This window comes from Polypterus senegalus, chromosome 4 (assembly GCF_016835505.1).
Source record: "Polypterus senegalus isolate Bchr_013 chromosome 4, ASM1683550v1, whole genome shotgun sequence".
NCBI lineage: Eukaryota > Metazoa > Chordata > Cladistia > Polypteriformes > Polypteridae > Polypterus > Polypterus senegalus.
In genome coordinates this window covers 186,872,115-186,894,528 of record NC_053157.1, presented here as the reverse complement: position 1 = coordinate 186,894,528, position 22,414 = coordinate 186,872,115, and the positions used below count along the sequence as shown (strand labels likewise).

The 22,414-nt window shown below is 36.7% G+C and overlaps 1 protein-coding gene across 4 annotated transcripts in view; it reads right to left on the bottom strand.

Annotated features, from left to right (window-relative positions):
• Positions 1 to 22,414, bottom strand: part of LOC120527867 (C-terminal binding protein 1) — a 443,475-nt gene that overhangs the window by 14,593 nt on the left and 406,468 nt on the right. For all 4 annotated transcript variants that reach the window (XM_039751777.1, XM_039751778.1, XM_039751779.1 and 1 more), the window contains 3 exons: positions 8,769 to 8,975; positions 3,573 to 3,787; positions 3,144 to 3,274 (listed from right to left, as the gene is read on the bottom strand). In XM_039751777.1, the coding sequence (XP_039607711.1) occupies positions 3,144 to 3,274; positions 3,573 to 3,787; positions 8,769 to 8,975 (553 nt within the window). The remainder of the gene's footprint in view (positions 1 to 3,143; positions 3,275 to 3,572; positions 3,788 to 8,768; positions 8,976 to 22,414) is intronic.

Here is a 22,414-nt window from a genome sequence, read left to right as displayed (position 1 = left end):
CTTGTAGATTTGTTGAGCTAAAATCGTATTAGCTTTTTCTCTGTGTTCATAGTAATGGTGTCTTGATTTAAAAATTAGTTGTTCTGTTTCTTTAGTTGTTAAGAGGTTGTGTTCTGAATACAGAGCCTGTCTTTTCCTATGAAGTGCTTCATTTGGACACCTGGCATGTTCTTGATCTATTCTAGTAATTTCACTGATTAGCTCTGATACCTTCTTGGTTTCCAATTTATTTTTGTGGGAAAGATATGAGATAATCTGTGCTCTAAAGAAAGCCTTCAGAGTTTCCCAGAGGATTCCTGCAGAAACCTCTGAGGATGTATTTGTCTCTAAAAAAGAACAGATTTGTTTGGATATAAATTCTGTACAGTTCTTGTCTGCCAATAAATGTAGGTTAAGATGCCATCTGCGAGATGAATATGTCAGGCATAGTGATTTTAGCTCCATGATCAAAGGAACGTGGTAGGAGACAATGATAGCGTCATACTTAAAAGATTTAATTGTAGGCAAGAAATTATTATCTATAAGAAAATAATCAATTCTTCAGTAGCAGTTATGCACTGGTGAGATGAAGGCGTATGCTCTTGAGTTTGGATTTAGAAATCTCCAGGGGTTTGATAAGTTGTGATCAGTTACAAACTGTGTAATTGTTTTTGCAGTGTCAAATACATTTTGGATGAAGTCCCTGTCATCTACATTGTGTGCATAGATATTTATCAGAATCACTTTACAGTTAAATAAATTACCCATGACAATCACACTGTAACACATCTGTTACTACAAATGTTATTGTTCTATGTTTAAGAATTCCCACGTCTCTAGTTTTCTTTGTAAAGCTGGAATGGAATATTTGGCCAGTCTAGTCTCTTTGCAGCTGAAACTGATTTTTGCTTAATAAGCGGGTCTCCTGTAAAAATACTATTTTAGTATTTAGACCTGTTAGGTGAAAGAATACTTTCTTTTTCTTTAATTTGTGATTCAGCCCTTTAACATTCCAGCTCACAAAGTTAACTGTTTGATCATAAAGATATTGTTTCTGAACTTTTGCTATCATTTTGCGGTCTTAACTTAAAAAAAAAAAAAAAAACAGCTTTGACCTTAATTTCCAGTTTTCCCAGGAGTTACTACCAGGAAGCTTAACGTTACATTGCCACTTAGAATTATAAGGATTAAAAGGTTATAGATTATAAATAGCTTGCTCTCTTTCATCAATGTTGTTAATTATTGAATTATGGTCCTTTGTTTGAACTTGGGTGCCCAGTGTGTACCACCGAGAGACATCTCTGTGATGTTACAAGGTCTAGTATTGATCATCTTATCACATAAGGGCAAAGTTGATTTCCAGTGAGGGCCCCTGCCATAGAGACTGAGACGTTGTAGCTGGTAATAAGAGTGTCTGGTCCTGGCTTTTAAGCTAGGACCTGTGTTTTAGCCATAGAAAAACAATGGTTAATGTCAGTCTATCCTTCATAGAAAATGGTATTGTATGTGTTAAAATAAATTGTCATCATCTTCGTGCTTCAATCGTGCAACAACAGATCATTTTTATGCTCAAACAAAATAACTTAGAATTGTCACAGCTTTTTATTAAATAACTCTTTTCTTATAAATTACAATGATGTAACGCAGTGGCATTTGTTCTTTTCTCCAGCTATCCAAAAAATGTTTTGTTTTTGTTTTTAAAAGAACCTCTCAATGCTTCACCTATCTCTCCTTTTGTACATCTTTTCTAACTTTGTGCATCAAGAGCATTCAAGAAAGTGTTGATTTAAACAAAATAAGTTAAGTACTAACTCTAGGAGGTGCACTACTCTATACCGTATATACTCGTGTTTAAGTTCTCCTGTGGATAAGTCAGGCTTGATTTTACCATATAATTTCTGGTATTTTATAATGTCGGCTGTATAAGTCAAATGCAGAAAACTCATGCTATTGGTCCAAGGGATTATGATATGCTAACGTACACCTGAGAGAGTAACCACGGAGCACACTGCCTTTTTTTTCTCTATGTATTGTGCCTACGTGACCACACGATAATACCTGAACTATTCTGAAGCGACATTTGTACTGTTCTGTGTTTTTTGTATCTCACACCCTCTTACACTTTTATCGTAAGAGCATCCCTTATCTACGATGAAGTGTTTGATCAGAAGAAAATATGAAGCTGGTTTTAAATTAAAAGTTGTTGAATTGGTGAAAGAAATTGGTAACTGCACTGCTGCAACAAAATCTGATGCATCTGAGAAATTGGTGCGAGATTGGAGGAAGAAATGTAAAAAAAAATTTATTAAGTGTCGCATTCTTGAACTGTCGTATAAGTAGGGGTCTGATTTTATGATCGATTTTTTGGGTTTCAAGACCCAACTTATACGCAAATATATATGGTAGGTGTATAAAATGTAAACAGCATTTCCACATAAAGGTTTTTACATCAACAGGCTAATGTTAAAATTTCAAGGTCTTAGAAATTCACAGAAAAATATTGATGACTTAAACATAGATACTGCTATAATTCAATTAATTTCACGGCTTTTCCTGTTCCAGGGTGGTGCAGAGGTGTCACCCACAGCACTCAGGTTGCAATCCAGGTGGTCTGTCATGTGGTGGTTGTGGCAATGCGCTCTTTCTCCTAACATACTGATCCAAGTTCACATTTACGTTGTTACTCGCACCCTAAAAATTCAGTAGTAGAGATTGTAGAACAGAATTTTGCTTTACGTTTCATAGTCAAAAGGGCATTTAATTTAGCTTGAGAATATCATCATCTTAATCTTTCAAGTACTATGAAAATAATACAATAAAAATGTGTTTTCAGCAGATTAAGTAACTTCATCTACATCATCATTATAAATTAGTCATTATGGGACTGAATCAACATTTTTCACAGTGTCATATTCGAAGTTTATTAGGCTGTACCTTCCTTCACAAACATGAATACTTATAAAACGAAAACTGTTTATATAAAACTAAAACCGGACCGATGAAAGATGAACAGAATTGGTAATGGTCAAATAGTAAAATTAAAAATAACAATATTCAAATACCATTAGTGGAGCTCACTTCAAACCTTCATTAGTACTTACTATAATACTAACAATACTTAGAGTTAGTCTTAGTCACCAGTCAGATAAGAGTAGAATAGCTACCTGAAGGGCTCTGTTTCATGTACATCAAGGGCTGCCCCTCGTATCCTGCCTTCTTTCAGGGCTTGAGCAAGAGCCTTTTCATCTACTAGGCCTCCCCGTGCCGTGTTTACCAGGAATGCACCTTGCCTCATCTGACAGAGAAACAGCAAGAATAGTCACTATTTAAAACTGAACATTTCTTGGAAATAGGACAAACAAGATATATACTGTGGATTGTAATTAAGAGAGACTAAGAAGATAGCATTAACTTTATGGATATTTAATTTGAAGACAAAAAATTATGAAAGAGAAAAAAATAATTATGAATACTCTAGTCCCCTTCAAACCCATTATTACAAATTCCTTTTACAATGTGCAATGATGCTTTCTTTTGTCAAAATAACATCATCATATTTACTCTTTCTACAATAACATCAACTTCTTTCTTACCTGCTTAATTGTGAAATCATTGATTAAATGATGATTGTGCTCATTAAGGCTGCAATGCAGGGTGACACAGTCACTGTGAAATAATAAATCTTGCAAAGTGTTGACTCGTTGAAGACCTAATGCACGCTCAATGCCATCAGAGAGATATGGGTCATAAAAAAGCACATTAAACCCAAATGCTTTGGCTCTCAGTGCTACTGCCTGCCCAACACGGCCTACAAACAGAAAATGGAAAAGGAAAATTAATACTTTGATGCAAAAAGTTATGGTTGGCCAAATATAGTTAGAAATACATGTAACTGCTGACCATGCAAAGTAAAAAAAAATCTAAATTAAAAATATTTAAACAGATGAACAGTAAACAGATAACTTTAGGAATACTCTATACTAAAATGTTCAGGAAAGAAGTCTGAAGTTATTAAAGAAGAAAATTATATTACTTTTACTTCCATAAGAATTATTCAGATATATATCTTCTAATATTCTTTGAAATAAAGAACCAAAGCAATTGCATCAAAGTGGTTATAAATGTATTGTACTGTATAAAAATTAAGAAAAAGAAAAAAAAAGAAATAATCTTTGACTTAACTTTTCGTTTACACTAACTGTACAGAATTTAAAAAAACATACAAATAAAGCACAAGATATTTACAAATTAAAACATGCTAAATTGAGGGTCCGAGACTTAAAAAATAATTTTTACCTGAAAAGTGCAAAACCCATTACATATTTTACATTTCATAGTAGCTATAGAAGAAGGCAATTGGCTAGAGATTTATAAAAAATTATATATAACCTAGATGAACACTTCCAATTTATTACAATTTGAGAGCTAGTTAGTTAAAGATATTTAAACTAAAATATTTTTTGTTTAAATGGGCCTCATTTTCAGTATCTATAATGTAAAGCAAAATTTTTCTCAATAGATGATTACACCTATTGCAGATATAAACTTTTACAAGAAAATATTTGGAATGGAAACTAATGTGATTGGTTGTGCAGCCATTTTATTTGAAAAGAATTTTGCCCTTATGACGTTTTAACTACACATGACGTTCACATGAAGTTTCGAGTCTGTCTAAATTTTAGTATATTGTATAAACATTTCAAAATTACAGCAGATCGTCCATTAAACATCAGCATAATTTCTAGGCTAGTACATAAAAAGGAACTGTAAAATACAATATTTCTTATACAACTGTTCAGTACAGTCACAGTCACAATGTAAAAAAGAACTCCGATCTTTATAGAGTTCTTTGTTTTTCTTATTTATTTATTAAATTTGACAAATAGTCATTAGTTAGGAATCCATGAGCACCATTTAACTATTCCTGGTATGAGGTCAATGGCACTCATAAATAAAGAATGGTTTAACTTATCGTGGGCAAAATTGGCATACTTATTACAATTCTGAAACACTTGGAACCCTAAAGATTAAAATATCAGATCATGAAATATTTTTGGAAAAAATACTTCAAATAAAAGTGGATGACCATATTATCTTTGATATATTTTTTGATATTATTAACTGTTTTAGAGCAGGTTACTAAATTATTAAATCATTGGTGAGAAAACCTTAAATGTCCACTAGGCAGTAACTTGGCAATCTTCTCTTCCATGCACTTAACAAATGTTTATATGGTTTTTAACTACTTTCATTATTTATACATTTTCACCACAGAACATAGAAGTTGAGATGATCAAAAAGTTTTGAGCCCGACCTATTTATTAAGAGAACATCATTAAAACCAAGCAGGTTTTATTTTTTAAAATGATCTTCCTGAAAACTAATGAACATGGGAACACTCAAATAAAGCATTTTGCCTTGCTTGTGTAAACTACTCTACTGCAGCAAATGTGACGCCTTTGTCACTGGCACAGTGAATCCCTCAGAGATGGTCTTTCAGATTAGGGAACAGATGGCAGTTTGCAAAGGACTAGGTCTGGAGAATAGGGTGGGTATGGTATCACTTCAAAACGAATGTTTCACAGAGCATCACTTGTAACCTATGCACTGCAATGGAGAACACTGTCATATATCAGAAGGGAATGTTGACAGTTTTTCTTACTGATTACCCCTGACTAAATGCCACAGACACAATTATTTAAATAAACACCAATAGAAAGACCACACGTGTGTAAAATGGGATATAAATCATATCAACAGTAGATTCTGCTAACTGAAAAAATTGACACAGCTGGAAATGGAGGAAAGGGAAAGAAAATCTTCAGTTAACCCCATTCCACTAGAAAATGAGCCATTTATGTGTCCATGGTTCTTAAATTCATAAGTGCCCATGGTTCTTAAGTCAGAGTTCAGGTGAGTCAAGTTTAATGGATGCTCAACCCCTTCCAGATATATTTCTGTCTGTCATGTCATTTGTAAAATGTAGTGCTACATCTGCCACTACAGATGCCTAAAATTTTATATTTGCTTGTACTGTATAATGATGTGCTCCTTCTGAAACATGTAATCAATAAGTAACACAATCTTAACATCGACTAAACAATACAAAACAATTGTGATCTTGCTGAAATCAACCTGGACTTTGAGTTTCTTTGGTGTTGGAGAATTACCATGATTCTTTTATTGTTTGGATTCTACGTAATAGTGATGTATATAGTTATATGAAACAGTTCAAGTTGAGATTCTTTTAAAAAACTGGGTATGATAATGCTTTTTTCCGGAGTCAACATTCTGGACACCAAATGTGCACAGACCAGGAAGAATGGATTAAGCTGCTCCATGACTAATACCTATATAATTTATTATTTCATTAATCACCATTCTTTAATTTTTCATTATTATTTAATCCAGAGTGCCAACATCTTTTAGTCGTTGAACTTTAAAGCTGGCCAGACCTGTGGCGCATGAAACAGACTAAACCTGGTTAGGTACATGTGATACAGGTCTGAGAATGAATATTCAAAGTTGTATTATTCTCTAGTATTAGGAAATGTGTGATTGAGGAATACTTAATTTTGCTGTTTTCAAAATCCATGTTGACTTGTTTCTGAAAGAAGAAACATACATTAAAAACCACAAGTACTTAAAACCCGTAATTCACATATATTAGAACATAGAAGTTAATCTTTGACCACTTACAAATTCAACATCTTTGAACTGGGGTTCAGGCTCAAATTTTTTTGATTGCATCCAATATAGTGTTTTCTGTAGATCATATTACAAACCTACAGCATGACTGAACAATTACAAACCACACTATTATGTTTTACTATGAAATTTGGTCATTATCAATTCTTTAGAAAAAAAATAGAGCTCTTTATCATCAAGATTTCACTGTCCAGGGTCATCTGCTTGCCTTCACTGACCAAGAAAATTAAACTAAAACTGCACCCTTTCACTGAAGTATTCCATAAAGGTACAAAATCTCTAATTTCAAAATACAGCAACCATATTACAATAATTTTAACAAATTGTAAGCTCTATTATTTTTAATGTTAGAACATTTTTGGGTTAACTACCTTCGAGATAACGAAACTGCAACCTTTCTGTAAATTAAGCAGCCTGTCAATAGGCTTCAGTCTCTGCTGGATTGTTGGTTATTGTCTTAGTTGCTTAATCACAATTTAAAGTACATGTTAAACTAGACCAATATGGGTCATAGTACGGAGGCAATTATCTGATTAAAATAAGGACAATATTTTACAAACTATTTAAATCTAAAAGAAGTGTTGCTTGTGATTTGGCTATTTATTATTAACTCAGATGTCAAATCAGGATACCTGTAGCATTAAAAACAAGTTTTGGTTACCTAATTATTCAAAAGCTAGCTACGGTATCTATACAGTATTTCACCAGTGTAGTTGTCAAAATAGGATCCTGCACTTGGATACTTGGAACCCAAGCATTGCTTACCTTCTTTATCACTAAAGTTGCTAACAGAGAAGTATTCAATAAGTTAAAGCTCAACTTTCTGAACGAACTGTAATAAGTGACAAGAATTGCAGACAAACTCCAAGTTAATACGAACTCTTCCTTGACTTCCGGTGTTGAAAAGATGATACATCACAGTTAACACATAATGTTTTCTAGAGATGTTCTTACTTTTTTTGAAATAGGCCAAAATATTATAATATCAAGAGAACAAAGCCAAAGCCATCATGATATAAAAAGAAATCTTTATTAAGTGACGTAGTGGTCACCAAAATATGATGTATTCTTTTTCTTAATTTCCATGTTGCCAATTTGGACCATTAAAAAATATCAAAAAATATATTATTTAGATTTGTATAATTTGGTCTGAGCAATACTTATTTAGAATGAAATTGATAATCTTCCTTACATCAAGCAAATAAACTGCTTAGTTAACACATGACATTATCTACTATAATTTTAAACAGCATTTGATTGATTTTTTTTTAGAAATGAGAATAGCTTGAGAATAAGACCATACATAATCAAATGATATTTAACAAATTTGCAAAAGCAATAAATTTTTCAATTTAAGAAATGGCAGGAAGTACTATTACTACAAAACACTTTAATTCACATACATACTGCATGCAAACAGTACTCTTCTTTTAGTATTTTCAGATTTGCATCTTAACATCAATACGCAGACATGTACATTTTCATTGCCTGCTCCTAATATTTATTTCCTGTCAAACTGGCTTATTTTATGATTCAGGCCTGTGACAGAGGGATTTAACTTACTGTTTATTTTGGTTTTGTCACAGAGACACCACTCAGGTGCTTCTGAAATTATGGGCATTTTGTTTAACCTTTCATTGTTCACTTAAAGTCATGAGATTTACATCAAGGAACACAAGTCGTGTAATTAAAAGACAGGCATGGTTCTTATAGTGATGCCTACATCCCATGAAAATTATTGCTAAAATTCTATCATGGGGAAAAATAATTCCTTAAAAATTATAAAAAAAAGAAAAAAAAAAGAAAAAGACAGCTATTGATAGTGGGCATTACTACTGAGGAAGTTTAAACGTCAAGCAGTGCTTTGAGATGGCAACATTTCATTCATTCATTACACAAGGTTAGGGCAAATTTGTACCTTTACTGGTTACAACTGACAAAATGCATAATAAAAGATTTTCTGATATTCTAAGAAAAGAAAAATAAAAAATAGTTGTTCCATCTACCTGAAAAGAAATTGCAAGTTACTTCTCTAAACTGTGCTCAAGTAAAAACCTACATATATTCTTTGTTTTACTGACCAAGACCAATGATTCCCAGTGTCTCTCCTCTGATACGAGCAGCCCCTGAAGCAACTTCTCGTATCTGTTCAACGCTCTGAACCCGAGTGCCTTCTCGGAGTGCTTGGTGTAGCCAGGTTGTTCGTCTGTAAAGATTCAAGATATGGCACATTGTTGAATCTGCAGTTTCCTCGACAGAAGCTGCTGGCATGTTGCACACTGCAATTCCTGAAACAGAAAATAATGCATTATAATGTTATATACTACATTTTAACTTATTTTACAGGAGAACTGCAGCTTATTTTAAAGTACGTATGTGAAAGTATAAAAAGACTATTGGAAAATAAACGTACTTCCCCAAATAAATGTAATTAGTCTGAAATAAAACGCAGAGTGCAAAGAGAGATGCTCAATTGGAAGAAATACCTGATAGACACGCTTATTTACATTTAAACATAAAAACATCAGATTATTTTTTATGAGAGACCAGATCAAAACCAATACTAAAGATAAAAAATTGAAAAGATATTACAGGAAAAAGTACGCACAAATTTAGTAGGAAACAAAACAAAGCCATAATGAACAGCTGCTGAATTGCTAAACTTCTGCTATCCACCTACCCATTTTATATGTGTTTATTTACAAATTCATGGAAAATGCATGCTATTTCAAGAATTCTAAAGTAGCCTGTTTGACAGTTTTAACTGATAAAAGTTTCTCAGTACCATTAAAAAAAATGTTACGATAAAAGCATTTTAGCTCAAAAAGACAACAAACACCTTGGTATTAAAAAACAAAAAACCTAAGTGCAGATTACACTATTTTGTGTGTGGAGTAATGCAGAGTTGTTGTTTTTTCCCTTCAAAGAAAAAAACACAAATATTGAGATAAATCAATATATGACAGCATGGAATGTACATTTTGGAATTCATGACATTTTGGTTAAACAAATATATACCCAATATAAACACATAAATAATTTGCTACGTTCAAATTTTCACATTCACCTGAATTATAAATTGGCATGCAACTGTAAAGATGAAGAGGTAATTTTAAAAGAAAACAGCATTGACTCTATAAAACACAACTACAAAGAAATTCAGTTTTACTTAAAACTATGCTTTTTCAACAAATATTGGCAACTCTTAGTAAGTTAGCTGCTTCTGAAACTGTCATACTTATGTAAAATAAAATACATCTGACTCGATCATACACAAAGTCAAGAACCTAGAACTCTAATTAGTAAAATAACAAATCCAGTCTACATAGGGACAGTCAATATGCCAGACTATTTTTTTAAAAAAATGCACGGTTCAGTTTCATCTTTTATTATTTTTTCCAAAGAAAAAAACATGCACTTGCTAATCATTATAACAGATATTTAATAATGCAGATGTACACACAGAGGACATTCCAAGCACTGCGTGTTTGTATTTTTACTTTCATATCTTCCATGTCACAAACTCATTGGTGTTAAAGATTATTGATCTACCCTAAACTGGTCCAGTGAAAGCATGTGTGACAGGTGAGGTAACAGAATGTGCCTAGTGAACAAGATCCCCATACAGGACTAAAACACTTTTTTGTGAATATATTTACTGGCCAGCCACAACATTAAAAACACCTGCTTAATATTGTGTAGGTCTCCCTCATGCCACCAAAACAATTCTATCCCATTAAGGGATGGAATCCACAAGACCTCTTAAGGTGTCCTGTAGTATCTGGCACCAAGATGTTAGCAGCAGATCCTTTAAGCCCTGTAATGTGGAAGGTGGGGCATTGTGACGATGTGGATCTGACTCCTTGTTGCCTCTTCCTGTTTTGAGAGCCTCTTGAACCCAACATGTGATAACATGACCGAATGAGCTGGCAGATGGGGACAAAACACAGGCAACGGGATGGTAGAAAAGTGTTCAGTGATTTTATTAAGAAAGAAAAAAATAAACAAAAACAGTGTCCAAAATGCAGTTCTCAAAGTTCATAAATAATCAAATAAAACAGTGAAAAATCTAAATGTTTAAAACCAGACTAAAAACAAGAATAAAAACCACCAGACACTAGGTCAAACAAGCTGAGCCTAACTCTTTCCAAGTCTTCCAGCTCACCCATTGCTCATTCAGCTGGAGAGACTTCAGCAGCTGCGGTCCTCTCAATCCCCACCCCCATCTTGGCTGCCTCTGTCGACGTCTGCCAGACCACTCGGGGTCGGTTGTCCTCTTGTCACCCTTCACTTTCACGCAGTCAACCCTCGGATCCCTGGAGCAGACCCCACCTCGATCGCAACCACTCCTCAACACAATCAGTGGGTATGATCTGTCCCTACAGCGCCAATCCCTCGTTCTGTCATGGGTCCCCTGCTTTCTCTCTTTCCCGGTATACCACAGGCCTCTATGAATCAGAATTCTTTTTCCTACAGATGCTCTATCAGATTAAGATTTGGGGAATTTGGAAGTCAAAACCTTGACCTCTTTGTCATGTTATTCAAACAACTCCTGAACAATTTCTGTAGTGTGGCAAGATCTAGGTAGGTGGTACATGTCTAAGTAACATCCACATGAATGCTAGGACTAAAGGCTTCCCAGCAGAAAATTGCCCAAATTGCCTTTAGAAGGTATACAACACACACAAACCCAGCCATCCACATGATCTAAAAGAAAACATAATTCTGCAGACCAGGCCACCTTTTTCCATTGCTTCCTGGTCCAGTTCTTATATGCACCATTGTAGGCGCTTTCAGTGGTGGACAGTGTCAGCATGGGCACTGTGACCAGTCTGTGGCTGTGCAGCCACATACACAGCAAGCTGCTCTGCATTGTGTGTTCTGACACCATTCTCTCATGGCCAGCATTTAGCTATTCAACAACTTGCGCTACAGTAACTCTTCCGTGGGGTTAGACAAGAAAGGCTAGCATTTGCTTCCATTGGTCCAGTAGTTGTTCTTCCTTGGACCACTTTTGGTAGGTGCTAATAAGTGCACACTGGTAATATCCCACAAGACATGCCATTTTGGAGATGCCCTGAACCAATTCAAGCCATCACAATTTGGCCCTTGTCAAAGTCGCTCAGATACAAATGCTTGCTCATTTTCCCTGGTTCCAACATGTCACCTTCAAAAACTAACTGTTCACTTGCTGTGTAACATATCTCCTCAATGTTATTCAATTCACCTCTTAGTGGTTTTAATGTTGTGGTTAATCAGCTTTAATATCTAACAGGGGCAAAATATCTTCAAATGTTTTCCTTCACAATTTCAGCCACATTAATCTAATGAATCCCTATGCAGCTCCAATGATACAAATATATAGAACAGAGGGATATATGGCAGTAAATAAAGGATACATTTTGCTTGCTTTTAATGCTGCATTTACCCTATATACTGTATAAAAAAGTGAAGAAAGCACATATAACAGTGGGTAAACCAAAGATCATGTGCCCTCTTCATCAAAGCAGAATGCACTGTCCTAGGCACAGGATAACTGCTCATAAACTTGTCACCTAAGCAATCCTGGATATCTTAGTACATGTTAGCATAAAATTAAGGCCACAAGCAAAATATCAGCATTCCCTGCCATCAAATAACAGTACTTTCTGCATTCCCATTAAGACTAGGCAACAACACAACACAGCTTGCTTGGTAATTATCACTTTGTAAAAAAAAGGCTTTGTTGCCAACTCATGTCCAGTAAATGCTTATGTTGCAACAAAGAAGATACAATTTTGCTCTCCTGCTTTCTTATGCAGTAATTTGTATAGTAAGAATGCTCTGATATGCTTCTATTTCTGTAGTAATGCTGCCTATTAGTATCTTTTAATATATACTGCACAAAAAATTAAAGGAACACTTTTTAATCAGAGTATAGCATCAAGTCAATGAAACTTCTTGAGATATTGACCTGGTCAGTTAATTAGCAGAGGGGGTTGTTAGTCAGTTTCAGCTGCTTTGGTGTTAATGAAATTAACAACAGGTGCACTAGAGGGGCAACAATGAGACAACCCCCAAAACAGGAATGGTTTTACAGGTGGAGACCACTGACATGTTTCCCTCCTCATCTTTTCTGACTGTTTTTTCACTAGTTTTGCATTTGGCTACGGTCAGTGTCACTATTGGTAGCATGAGGCGATTCATGGACTCTACAGAGGTTGCACAGGTAGTCCAACTCCTCCAAGATGGCACATCAATGTGTGCCATTGCCAGAAGGTTTGCTGTGTCTCCCAGAACAGTTTCAAGGGCATGGAGGAGATTCCAGGAGAAAGGGAGTTACTCTAGGAGAGCTGGACAGAGCCATAGAAGATCCTTAACCCATCAGCAGGACCGGTAAATGCTCCTTTGGGCAAAAAGGAACAGGATGAGCACTACCAGAGCCCTACAAAATAACCTCCAGCAGGCCACTGGTGTGAATGTCTCTGACCAAACAATCAGAAACAGACTTCATGAAGGTGGCCTGAGGGCTTGACATCCTCTAGTGGGGCTTGTGCTCACTGCCTGGCACCGTGGACCTTGACTGGCATTTGCCATAGAATACCAGAATTGGCAGGTCCACCACTGGCACCCTGTGCTTTTCAAAGAGGAGAGCCGGTTCACCCTGAGCACATGTGACAGACATAAAAGGGTCTGTAGAAGCCGTGGAGAATGTTATGCTGCCTGTAACATCGTTCAGCATGACCGGTTTGGTGGTGGATCAGTGATGGTCTGGGGAGGCATATGGATGGAGGGACGCAGAGACCTCTACAGGCTAGACAATGGCACCTTGACTGCCTTTAGGTATCAGGATGAAATCCTTGGACCCATTGTCAGACCCTATGCTGTTGCAGTGAGTCCTGGGTTCCTCCTGGTGAACGACAATGCATGGCCTCATGTGCAGAGAGTATGCAGGCAGTTCCTGGAGGATGAAGGAATTGATACCATTGACTGGCCCCTATGCTTGCCTGACCTAAACCCAATAGATCACCTCTGGGAAATTATGTTTCGGTCCATCCAACACCAACAGGTTGCACCTCAGACTGTCCAGGAGCTCAGTGATGCCCTGGTCCACATCTGTGAGGAGATCCCCCAGGACACCATCTGTCATCCCATTAGGAGCATGCCCTGACGTTGTCAGGCAAGCATACAAACACATGGGGGCCATACAAACTACTGAGTATGATATGGAGTTGCTGCAATGAAATTTGAGCAAAATGGACTAGCCTGCCTCATCATTTTTTCACTTTGATTTTCGGCGTGTCTTTGAATTCAGCCCTCTGTGGGTTTGATAATCTTCATTTCCAACAAACGATGTGGCATCCTTTCGTTCCTAACACATTACCCACTCCATATCAGTATAGATTTCAATCATGCTTTTTTTCACCATTGAGATCTGAAGTGTTTTCAAATTTTTTGAGCAGTATATTTAGGTGAATGCATGTAAGATGAAAGTCATTGGTTTCACAGACCACAACCATGTACTGTTTATTAATTCAATTCATGCTCTGTATATTTATATACCTTTAAACAGATATACTTAAGTAACATCCAAAAAAAAAATATATATACACACACACAAATACACACATATAATGTTTTATTATATATGTTGAGACTCCCTCTTCAGGTGTTCCACACCTGTTGAGGAAGATAGGACTACTTGGAGAAGCCAACAGAAAAGCAGCTTGTGATCACCTTAAATTTCATCGCACTCACACTGGTTTAACCCCACTATACTATCTTCCGCTTCTGTTCCATTTCACTGTCACTCCCCTCTACTGACTCATTTACTGTGTGCTGTTCACGAATACCACAGTACTCCTCGTCTGCAACCAGGCCGCAGCCACCCTGTGCAACACCTGCACTTCAGTTCCATCACCTTCCACACTCAAGCCCAGCTCTTATGATCCTTCCAACCTGATAGCACAATACTCAGCAGTTATCTAGCCACATGTCCCTGATCCAGCCTGATCATTACAACATTTTTGTTCCGTAATGATAAAAAAAAAAAAAGAAAAAGAAAATGCCGCCCTGACCAAATCCTTGTCCGAGGCTTTTGCCTTGTTGCTGGCCCTTTATGCAACAATATTTTTTTACGCGTTTAACAGGCCACATTAATCGCGGCTCTGCCCGCATATTAGTGAAAAAGGACAGTGAGGAGGGCCCTGCCCAGCTCCCAACTCCAGACATTCCCCCTCCCCTTGGCCTGCAGCCTCGGTCTTGGATTAGTGCAAATATATATCGCTCTTGCAAGAAAATTATGATTCTTAGCATGATGAGAGAAGTTGCAAAATCAACTGGAATGTTCAAGCAAAGTATAGAAAAAATCCGATCTAAATCTGTTAAGTAGTTCTCTCATTTGCTAGCTAAGCAGAGGTAAGGAACATGCCGCGAGGTTGGCGTGTGAGTGAGGAGAGCCCTGCCCCCCTCCCCCTGGCCCACTGTGTAGCTCTCAGATTTGCACAAATAAATTGGTACCGCAAGCAAACTATGATACATAGTGCAAGGACAGAAGTCGCAAAATCAACCTGAATGTTCAAGCAAATTATTGAAAAAAACCCAATCTAAACCTGTTAAGTAGTTCTCTCATGAAAAGCGGACAGCCATGCAGACAGACGTTGGATTTTATATATATATAGAGATACACACACACATATATACATATACATATACACACACATACAAGACCAGCAATATAAGAAGGATTCTGAGAGGTACTACTGCCTCTGTGGATCAAGAGGAGCCAGTTGAGCGGTTTTGGGTATGTAGTTAGAATGTCGTCAAAGCAGAACCAAACTTAGGACATGGAATGATTAAGTTTATCAGCTGGTATGGGAGACTTTGGGAAATCCTAAGGTGATGTAAGAATATGGTAAGTAAAGGGTGGCCACAACATTCCAACTAGGTTTGCCAAGATGATCCTACTCGGGATAAACTAGGACTGATGATGAAAATAAATAATTAGAATAATAATAACACATACTCCAGCACTGCTTCAAAGAAGCTTTGTAATTTGAAAATCTGTAATGGTTCTTCAGAACTGGTGTGTTGACTATGATGAAAACTAGGCCACAATTAAATAAATAAGGCCAGATTTTAAACTTTGAAACAGATGACTCTAATTATTACTTTAGTGGGATGTGTTTCCCAAATGCTTTGTAATGATAAGAATGCTGTAAACTCAAATTTTAAGATCAATCGTTTATATAGAAAGATTTAACAAAATGTATTGTAACTAAAGAAGCACATTAAATCCTTTGTAATCTTTGTACCCCATGAACCACTGAATCACCAAGAGCTTCTTAAACTCGTGTGGCAAATGTAGTGGCCGATAGTGGTCACCCGACAGAGCATACTAAACTCATTGATAGTTCTCTGAATATTTAGAATATTAAAATGTATACTTTGGATGATATAATTTTCATGTAGATAAAATAAGTTAATTTTAATTATTCCTACAGCTAATTACGGTAATTACATATCTATAATCTGACTATATTCCTATGTTCTTCAGAAGTTTTGTTGCAGCTAGCTTTATTTTGGCAAAGCCTTCTTCTGGACAGTTTAGGAAAAGATACTATGGCTGCAATAAAGAAAACCTGAGAATTAATTATGTGTCTGTGTCTCTGACTACTACCTCATAAACCTACCATTCACACATTATTTAAATTATTGTGTTTTAACATTATACCCTCACATACCCTGAGCCTTGCTAAGTCTAGTTACAACTTCTGTAGAAATTTCGTCAACGAGTGTACAATTGATTTGATGTTGCCAAGGACGTTTTATGGGTATTAGATAGATAGATAAATAGATACTTTATTAATCCCAAGGGGAAATTCACATAATCCATATTTTGGCAAGGTGAACTAGTTGTACCCTAAATGTCTTCATCTGTGGGAAAATTCAGCTTTGTGTCAGAAGGCAGAGAAGCAAGATTTTTTTTTGTGGACAACTACTAGGTGACAGTAGGTAACCCATTCGCGCATACCAATTGACACCGTAACTAACCCTTACCAAGCAGCGAGAGAAGAATACAATGCACTTGCAAAGACCAGAATGGTGGAATACAAGGTACAGATAGACATAGATATATGGAAAAGGCACATCCACTTTCTTTGAAAAATCATCAAGTGTCATTAGACTTTCTGTGCTGTGTTATAAGCGAATATGGGGCTGAAAACGTCACATTTTCTTTCCTTAGGGAATAGGGCTTATACTAGGCTTGTGTGGATATGATGCAGGACATCATTAGTACAAGTTTTGCATTTACTTTGCTTTGTTTACCAGTTTCTATTTAAAATACTTTGTTTTCATTCTGTCATAAGTGAGTTACTCCCTGTAAATTCAAGTATAACACACTGTGCCCAGACCAAAGCAGGAAATAGAATTTTAAATACATAATGGATTTTACTTACTTCATTTAAGGTTTATGGAAAATTACAGAATTTATAAATCAAATAGATAAATGAACAAATAACATATTGTCATTAAGTTGTTCTAGTAGTGGTTATGTGCCTGAGAGAAGGTAAAGATAGGTTGAGATGTGCAAGAACTCCTTCTCTTAGCTGTCTAATACCACTTTAGCCTTTTCTCTGTTTCAAAAAGGGTATAGCAACAACAGTTCTTTTTTTTCCACAAGTTTACTTCATTCCACTGAAGAAGCAAAAATGACACCATATGATGAATGTATTGTAGATTGATTTTTTCTTCTAGTTGGCTTATTATGCTTTTAATTAGGTGACTTTAGTGACAAGGTTAACACAGTAGCATTTTATACAACCTTGTAAAGTGACTGATTAAGAGAGGTTTTTGGAAACCCCCGTAAAATTGCTTGTTAACCCTTTACAATCATTGATTTTGGGAAACTCACTATGGTAGATGGTTACTTTTTACCACCTGAAGATTACATTTGTGACACTGTATAAACAAGTAAAATAACATTTCTCACTTTTGTTACTTCAGAAATCAATTATTTTCCCCTATAGCCTATACTTCATTTTTACACGTTTATATTTTCATATATTCCTGATGATATTTTTCTTTAGTCTATGCAGCCTTGCAATAACAATCTTAGTATTACTATGTGTTTTTTGCATTGAGGAAACAGAGTAAACTTTACAAATGCTCCAAAATAAGGTAAATACATGCAGAATACCCACTCTTGCTCCTCTGCAAAATAAACATGTTATTCACATTTTTATTTCTACAAAATGCTCCTTTTTAACACAAATTACCAGAGCATACGAGAAAGCTCGTAAATCCGGCCCACCTTAAATCCATTTTCACCTCTCCATCAGAGTCTTTTGTCCTGTAAATGTGTCGATAAGCAGCAAGAATCCTGGTATCCCATCCCCCCACCCACTGCTGCAGTTCATTTTGCAAAGAAGTTTGTCAGTGCTCAGTGTTTATCTTCAAGTGAAGTGCTAGAGCTTTATAGGGTAAAGTAGTACATCATCTTTTGGAATACATACATTTCATGTGTGTTCCGTGTCAACACCAATCTATGTAAAACGTAGTTAACACAGAAATGTTTTTCATGTTTTTAGCAAAATACCCGCGCTTCGCAGCGGAGAAGTAGTGTGTTAAAGAAGTAATGAAAAATTAAAGGAAACATTTTGAAAATAATGTAACATAATTGTCAATGTAATTGTTTTGTCACTGTTATGAGTGTTGATGTCATATATATATATACATACTAATACGGTGTTTGACCCCCTTTCGCCTTCAGAACTGCCTTAATTCTATGTGGCATTGATTCAACAAGGTGCTGAATGCATTCTTTAGTTGATGGAGATTTGTGGGATGCACATCCAGGGCACGAAGCTCCCGTTCCACCACATCCCAAAGATGCTCTATTGGGTTGAGATCTGGTGACTGTGGGGGCCATTTTAGTATAGTGAACTCATTGTCATGTTCAAGAAACCAATTTGAAATGATTCAAGCTTTGTGACATGGTGCATTATCCTGCTGGAAGTAGCCATCAGAGGATGGGTACATGGTGGTCATGAAGGGATGGACATGGTCAGAAACAATGCTCAGGAAGCCTGTGGCATTTAAACGATGCCCAATTGGCACTAAGGGTCCTAAAGTTTGCCAAGAAAACATCCCCCACACCATTACACCACCACCACCAGCCTGCACAGTGGTAACAAGGCATGATGGATCCATGTTCTCATTCTGTTTACGCCAAATTCTGACTCTTCCATTTGAATGTCTCAACAGAAATCGAGACTCATCAGACCAGGCAACATTTTTCCAGTCTTCAACTGTCCAATTTTGGTGAGCTCGTGCAAATTGTAGCCTCTTTTTCCTATTTGTAGTGGAAATGAGTGGTACCCGGTGGGGTCTTCTGCTGTTGTAGCCCATCCGCCGCAAGGTTGTGTGTGTTGTGGCTTCACAAATGCTTTGCTGCATACCTCGGTTGTAACGAGTGGTTATTTCAGTCAAAGTTGCTCTTCTATCAGCTTGAATCAGTCGGCCCATTCTCCTGTGACCTCTAGCATCAACAAGGCATTTTAAGCCCACAGGACTGCCGCATACTGGATGTTTTTCCCTTTTCACATCATTCTTTGTAAACCCTAGAAATGGTTGTGCGTGAAAATCCCAGTAACTGAGCAGATTGTGAAATACTCAGACCGACCCGTCTGGCACCAACAACCATGCCACGCTCAAAATTGCTTAAATGACCTTTCTTTCCCATTCTGACATTCAGTTTGGAGCTTAGGAGATTGTCTTGACCAGGACCGCACCCCTAAATGCATTGAAGCAACTGCCATGTGATTGGTTGATTAGATAATTGTATTAATGAGAAATTGAACAGGTGTTCCTAATAATCCTTTAGGTGAGTGTATATATATATATATATATATATATATATATATATATCTATATATATCTATATATATATATATACATACACACACACATACACACATTATATATCTATCTATCTATCCACACACACATTATATCTATCTATCTATATATATATATTTCTATATATATATATATATATATATACATAGCAAAATACCCGCGCTTCGCAGCGGCGAAGTACTGCCTTAAAAGTTTTATTATGAAGAAAATTAAACCTTTTTAAACTGAGGGGAAAAAATACCACTAATTATTTGTTAAGGATCTCTTTGTATACCACATTGTGAGTTCGGCCCTCCGGTTGTAATATGACCAAGCTGTGCGCTGAGCTTACTCTTAAGCATGCAACATACAATTGGCCATGTGAACAGTACAGCTTTTCAGAGTTTAAACATTCATAAACATCAAAGTGTCCACTACTGAAATCGTCACCTGTGAATCTAAGATGTTTAAGAGGCATTGGCGGTTGTCCAAAGGTGTAAAATATTTGGCCATTTCAGTACACTTGAAAGCGACAACCGAACAATTCAGCGGCAGCCATCAACTCACATGCAGAACCATAGGTGAAGGGCTTCAGCATTTCACTCTTATAGTGCTCCTGTGTAGTATAATTATCTCCTGTACCGTCATCAGTCCACACCTTGAACCTGATATGGCCGTGCAATATGTAACACAGAGAATGGAAAAGATAGGTGCCATCTCCGGGCATGGAAACCACTCGGTAAGTGACAGTTCTTTGATCGATGGTGATCACCTCGATAGACATGTTAATGCGGGTATGGTTGGAGTTGGAGAATTAGTGACGCTGGAAAGTTCAATCTGGCGGCTGACAGTGGCGTCATACCACTGAAATAAGCATGTACATTGGTTTCAGTTAGCGCAGGGAAGCCGCCTACCAAATTTCGTGAAGATGGGGCCATGAATAAGAAAGTTCAACATGGCGGACGTTGTTGACCGTTATGCGTAGAATTTCGAAATTAAACCTGCTTAACTTTTGTAAGTAAGCTGTAAGGAATGACCCTGTAAAATTTCAGCCTTCTACCTACACGGGAAGTTGGAGAATTAGTGACGTTTGGAAAATTCAATATGGCGGCCAACAGTGGCGTCATACCACCGAAATAAGTACGTACATCGGTTTTGGTTAGCGCAGGAAAGCCACCTACCAAATTTCGTGAAGATGGGGCCATAAATAAGAAAGTTCAACATGGCGGACGTTGTCGACTGTTATGACCGTTATGTGTATAATTTCGAAATGAAACGTGCTTAACTTTTGTAAGTAGGCTGTAAGGAATAAGCCTGCCAAATTTCAGCCTTCTACCTACATGGGAAGTTGAAGAATTAGTGATGAGTCAGTGAGTGAGTGAGTCAGTCAGTGAGAGCTTTGCCTTTTATTAGTATAGATAGTAACAATAAGAACAGCTCACTACTCAAAACGTTTATTTTGGGAGACATTAAGACTCGAACCCAAAACCTTCTGAATTGGAGTCAGCAGCTCTAACCAGTATACTACCCAAAAAGTCAGGACAACAAGCAACACTAACCTGATTTCTTTTTCTTCGGTTATAGTCTTGGGGGGGTGGAGAAGCGCATTTGTTCTGTTATAGTTGTATCTTTTGTGAAAGTGCTTATTTGATATTTGGACTTCAGTTTTCACACATTATACACTTCATGTCTACATTTTGTCGTTAGTACTAAAACATGGAAAAAGTTTGTCTTTTAGGTTCAACATTTCTGTCATCCTACACTTACACAGATCTTTGTGGACACGGAACACACGTGAAATGCATGTGTTCGAAATAACAATATATTTTTTTAGCCTAGGTACCTGACTCACTGATAAACAAGGCTTCATTTGGGAGAAGTTTTTGCAGTTTCTCCGGCGGTGGGGGGATGGTATAGCAGGCTGCTTGGGATTATCGACACATTTACAAGACAAAAGACGCTGAATGGAGACGTGCGAGTGGATTTAAGGTGGGCCGGATTTACGAGTTTTCTTGTAATCTTTCGTAATTTTAGTGTTAAATAACTTTTACACATACAAACAACAGGACAACAGGAACTAATAAATTATTCCGGACATTTCTGTGCATAAAACATTTTATTAATATATTTTTGAAGGTGTTCCTAGGATGGAAAAAAATAAACTTAACAATTCTTACTTGCTGTTTGCTTTTGTACATATCAGCTGAACAATTCAAAAATGAACCAATCCTTTAGCTGAATGGTCAAGCCTAGTAAAGGATCAATAATGCAGCTTATTTCAGACCACTCAGTACAGGAGGCAGGCTGGTAGATATGCCAACACTGAGGGAAATGACATCTAAAAATAGTAAAAACAGCCTCAGAGACAGATATTCCAGGGACAAGCACAGTATGGCGCATTACTTATTAGAATAGCAGTTTGCACAGCCCAACATGTCATAGATATAATAGTGAGGAAATCAGTCATTAGGGGGACTGAGATACAGGTTTGCCCCAGAGTTTTGTACAGTATGTACAGTATGTTCAGTGTCCTTGGTAGGAGAAGTCCCTGGATGGGTGGATAAGCTTTTAACTGGAGCAGGGGTGGATCCAGTTGTCATTGTCCATGTTGGAACAAATGACATGCAGAAGGGCATTGTGTCAGTTCTGCAGTCCAAATTTAAATAGGTGCCAAACTGAGGACTGGAACTAAAAAGGTGGTCTTCCGACAGTGCGTAGAAGCCCCACTAAACATGGCACATGGACAAAAACAGAAGCACAAAAAAAAATTCAGATGCATAAAACTGTGAAAGCAAAGTTCAACGTACTTATCTTTTATAAATCCCAATCAACATGAATTTTAATGCAC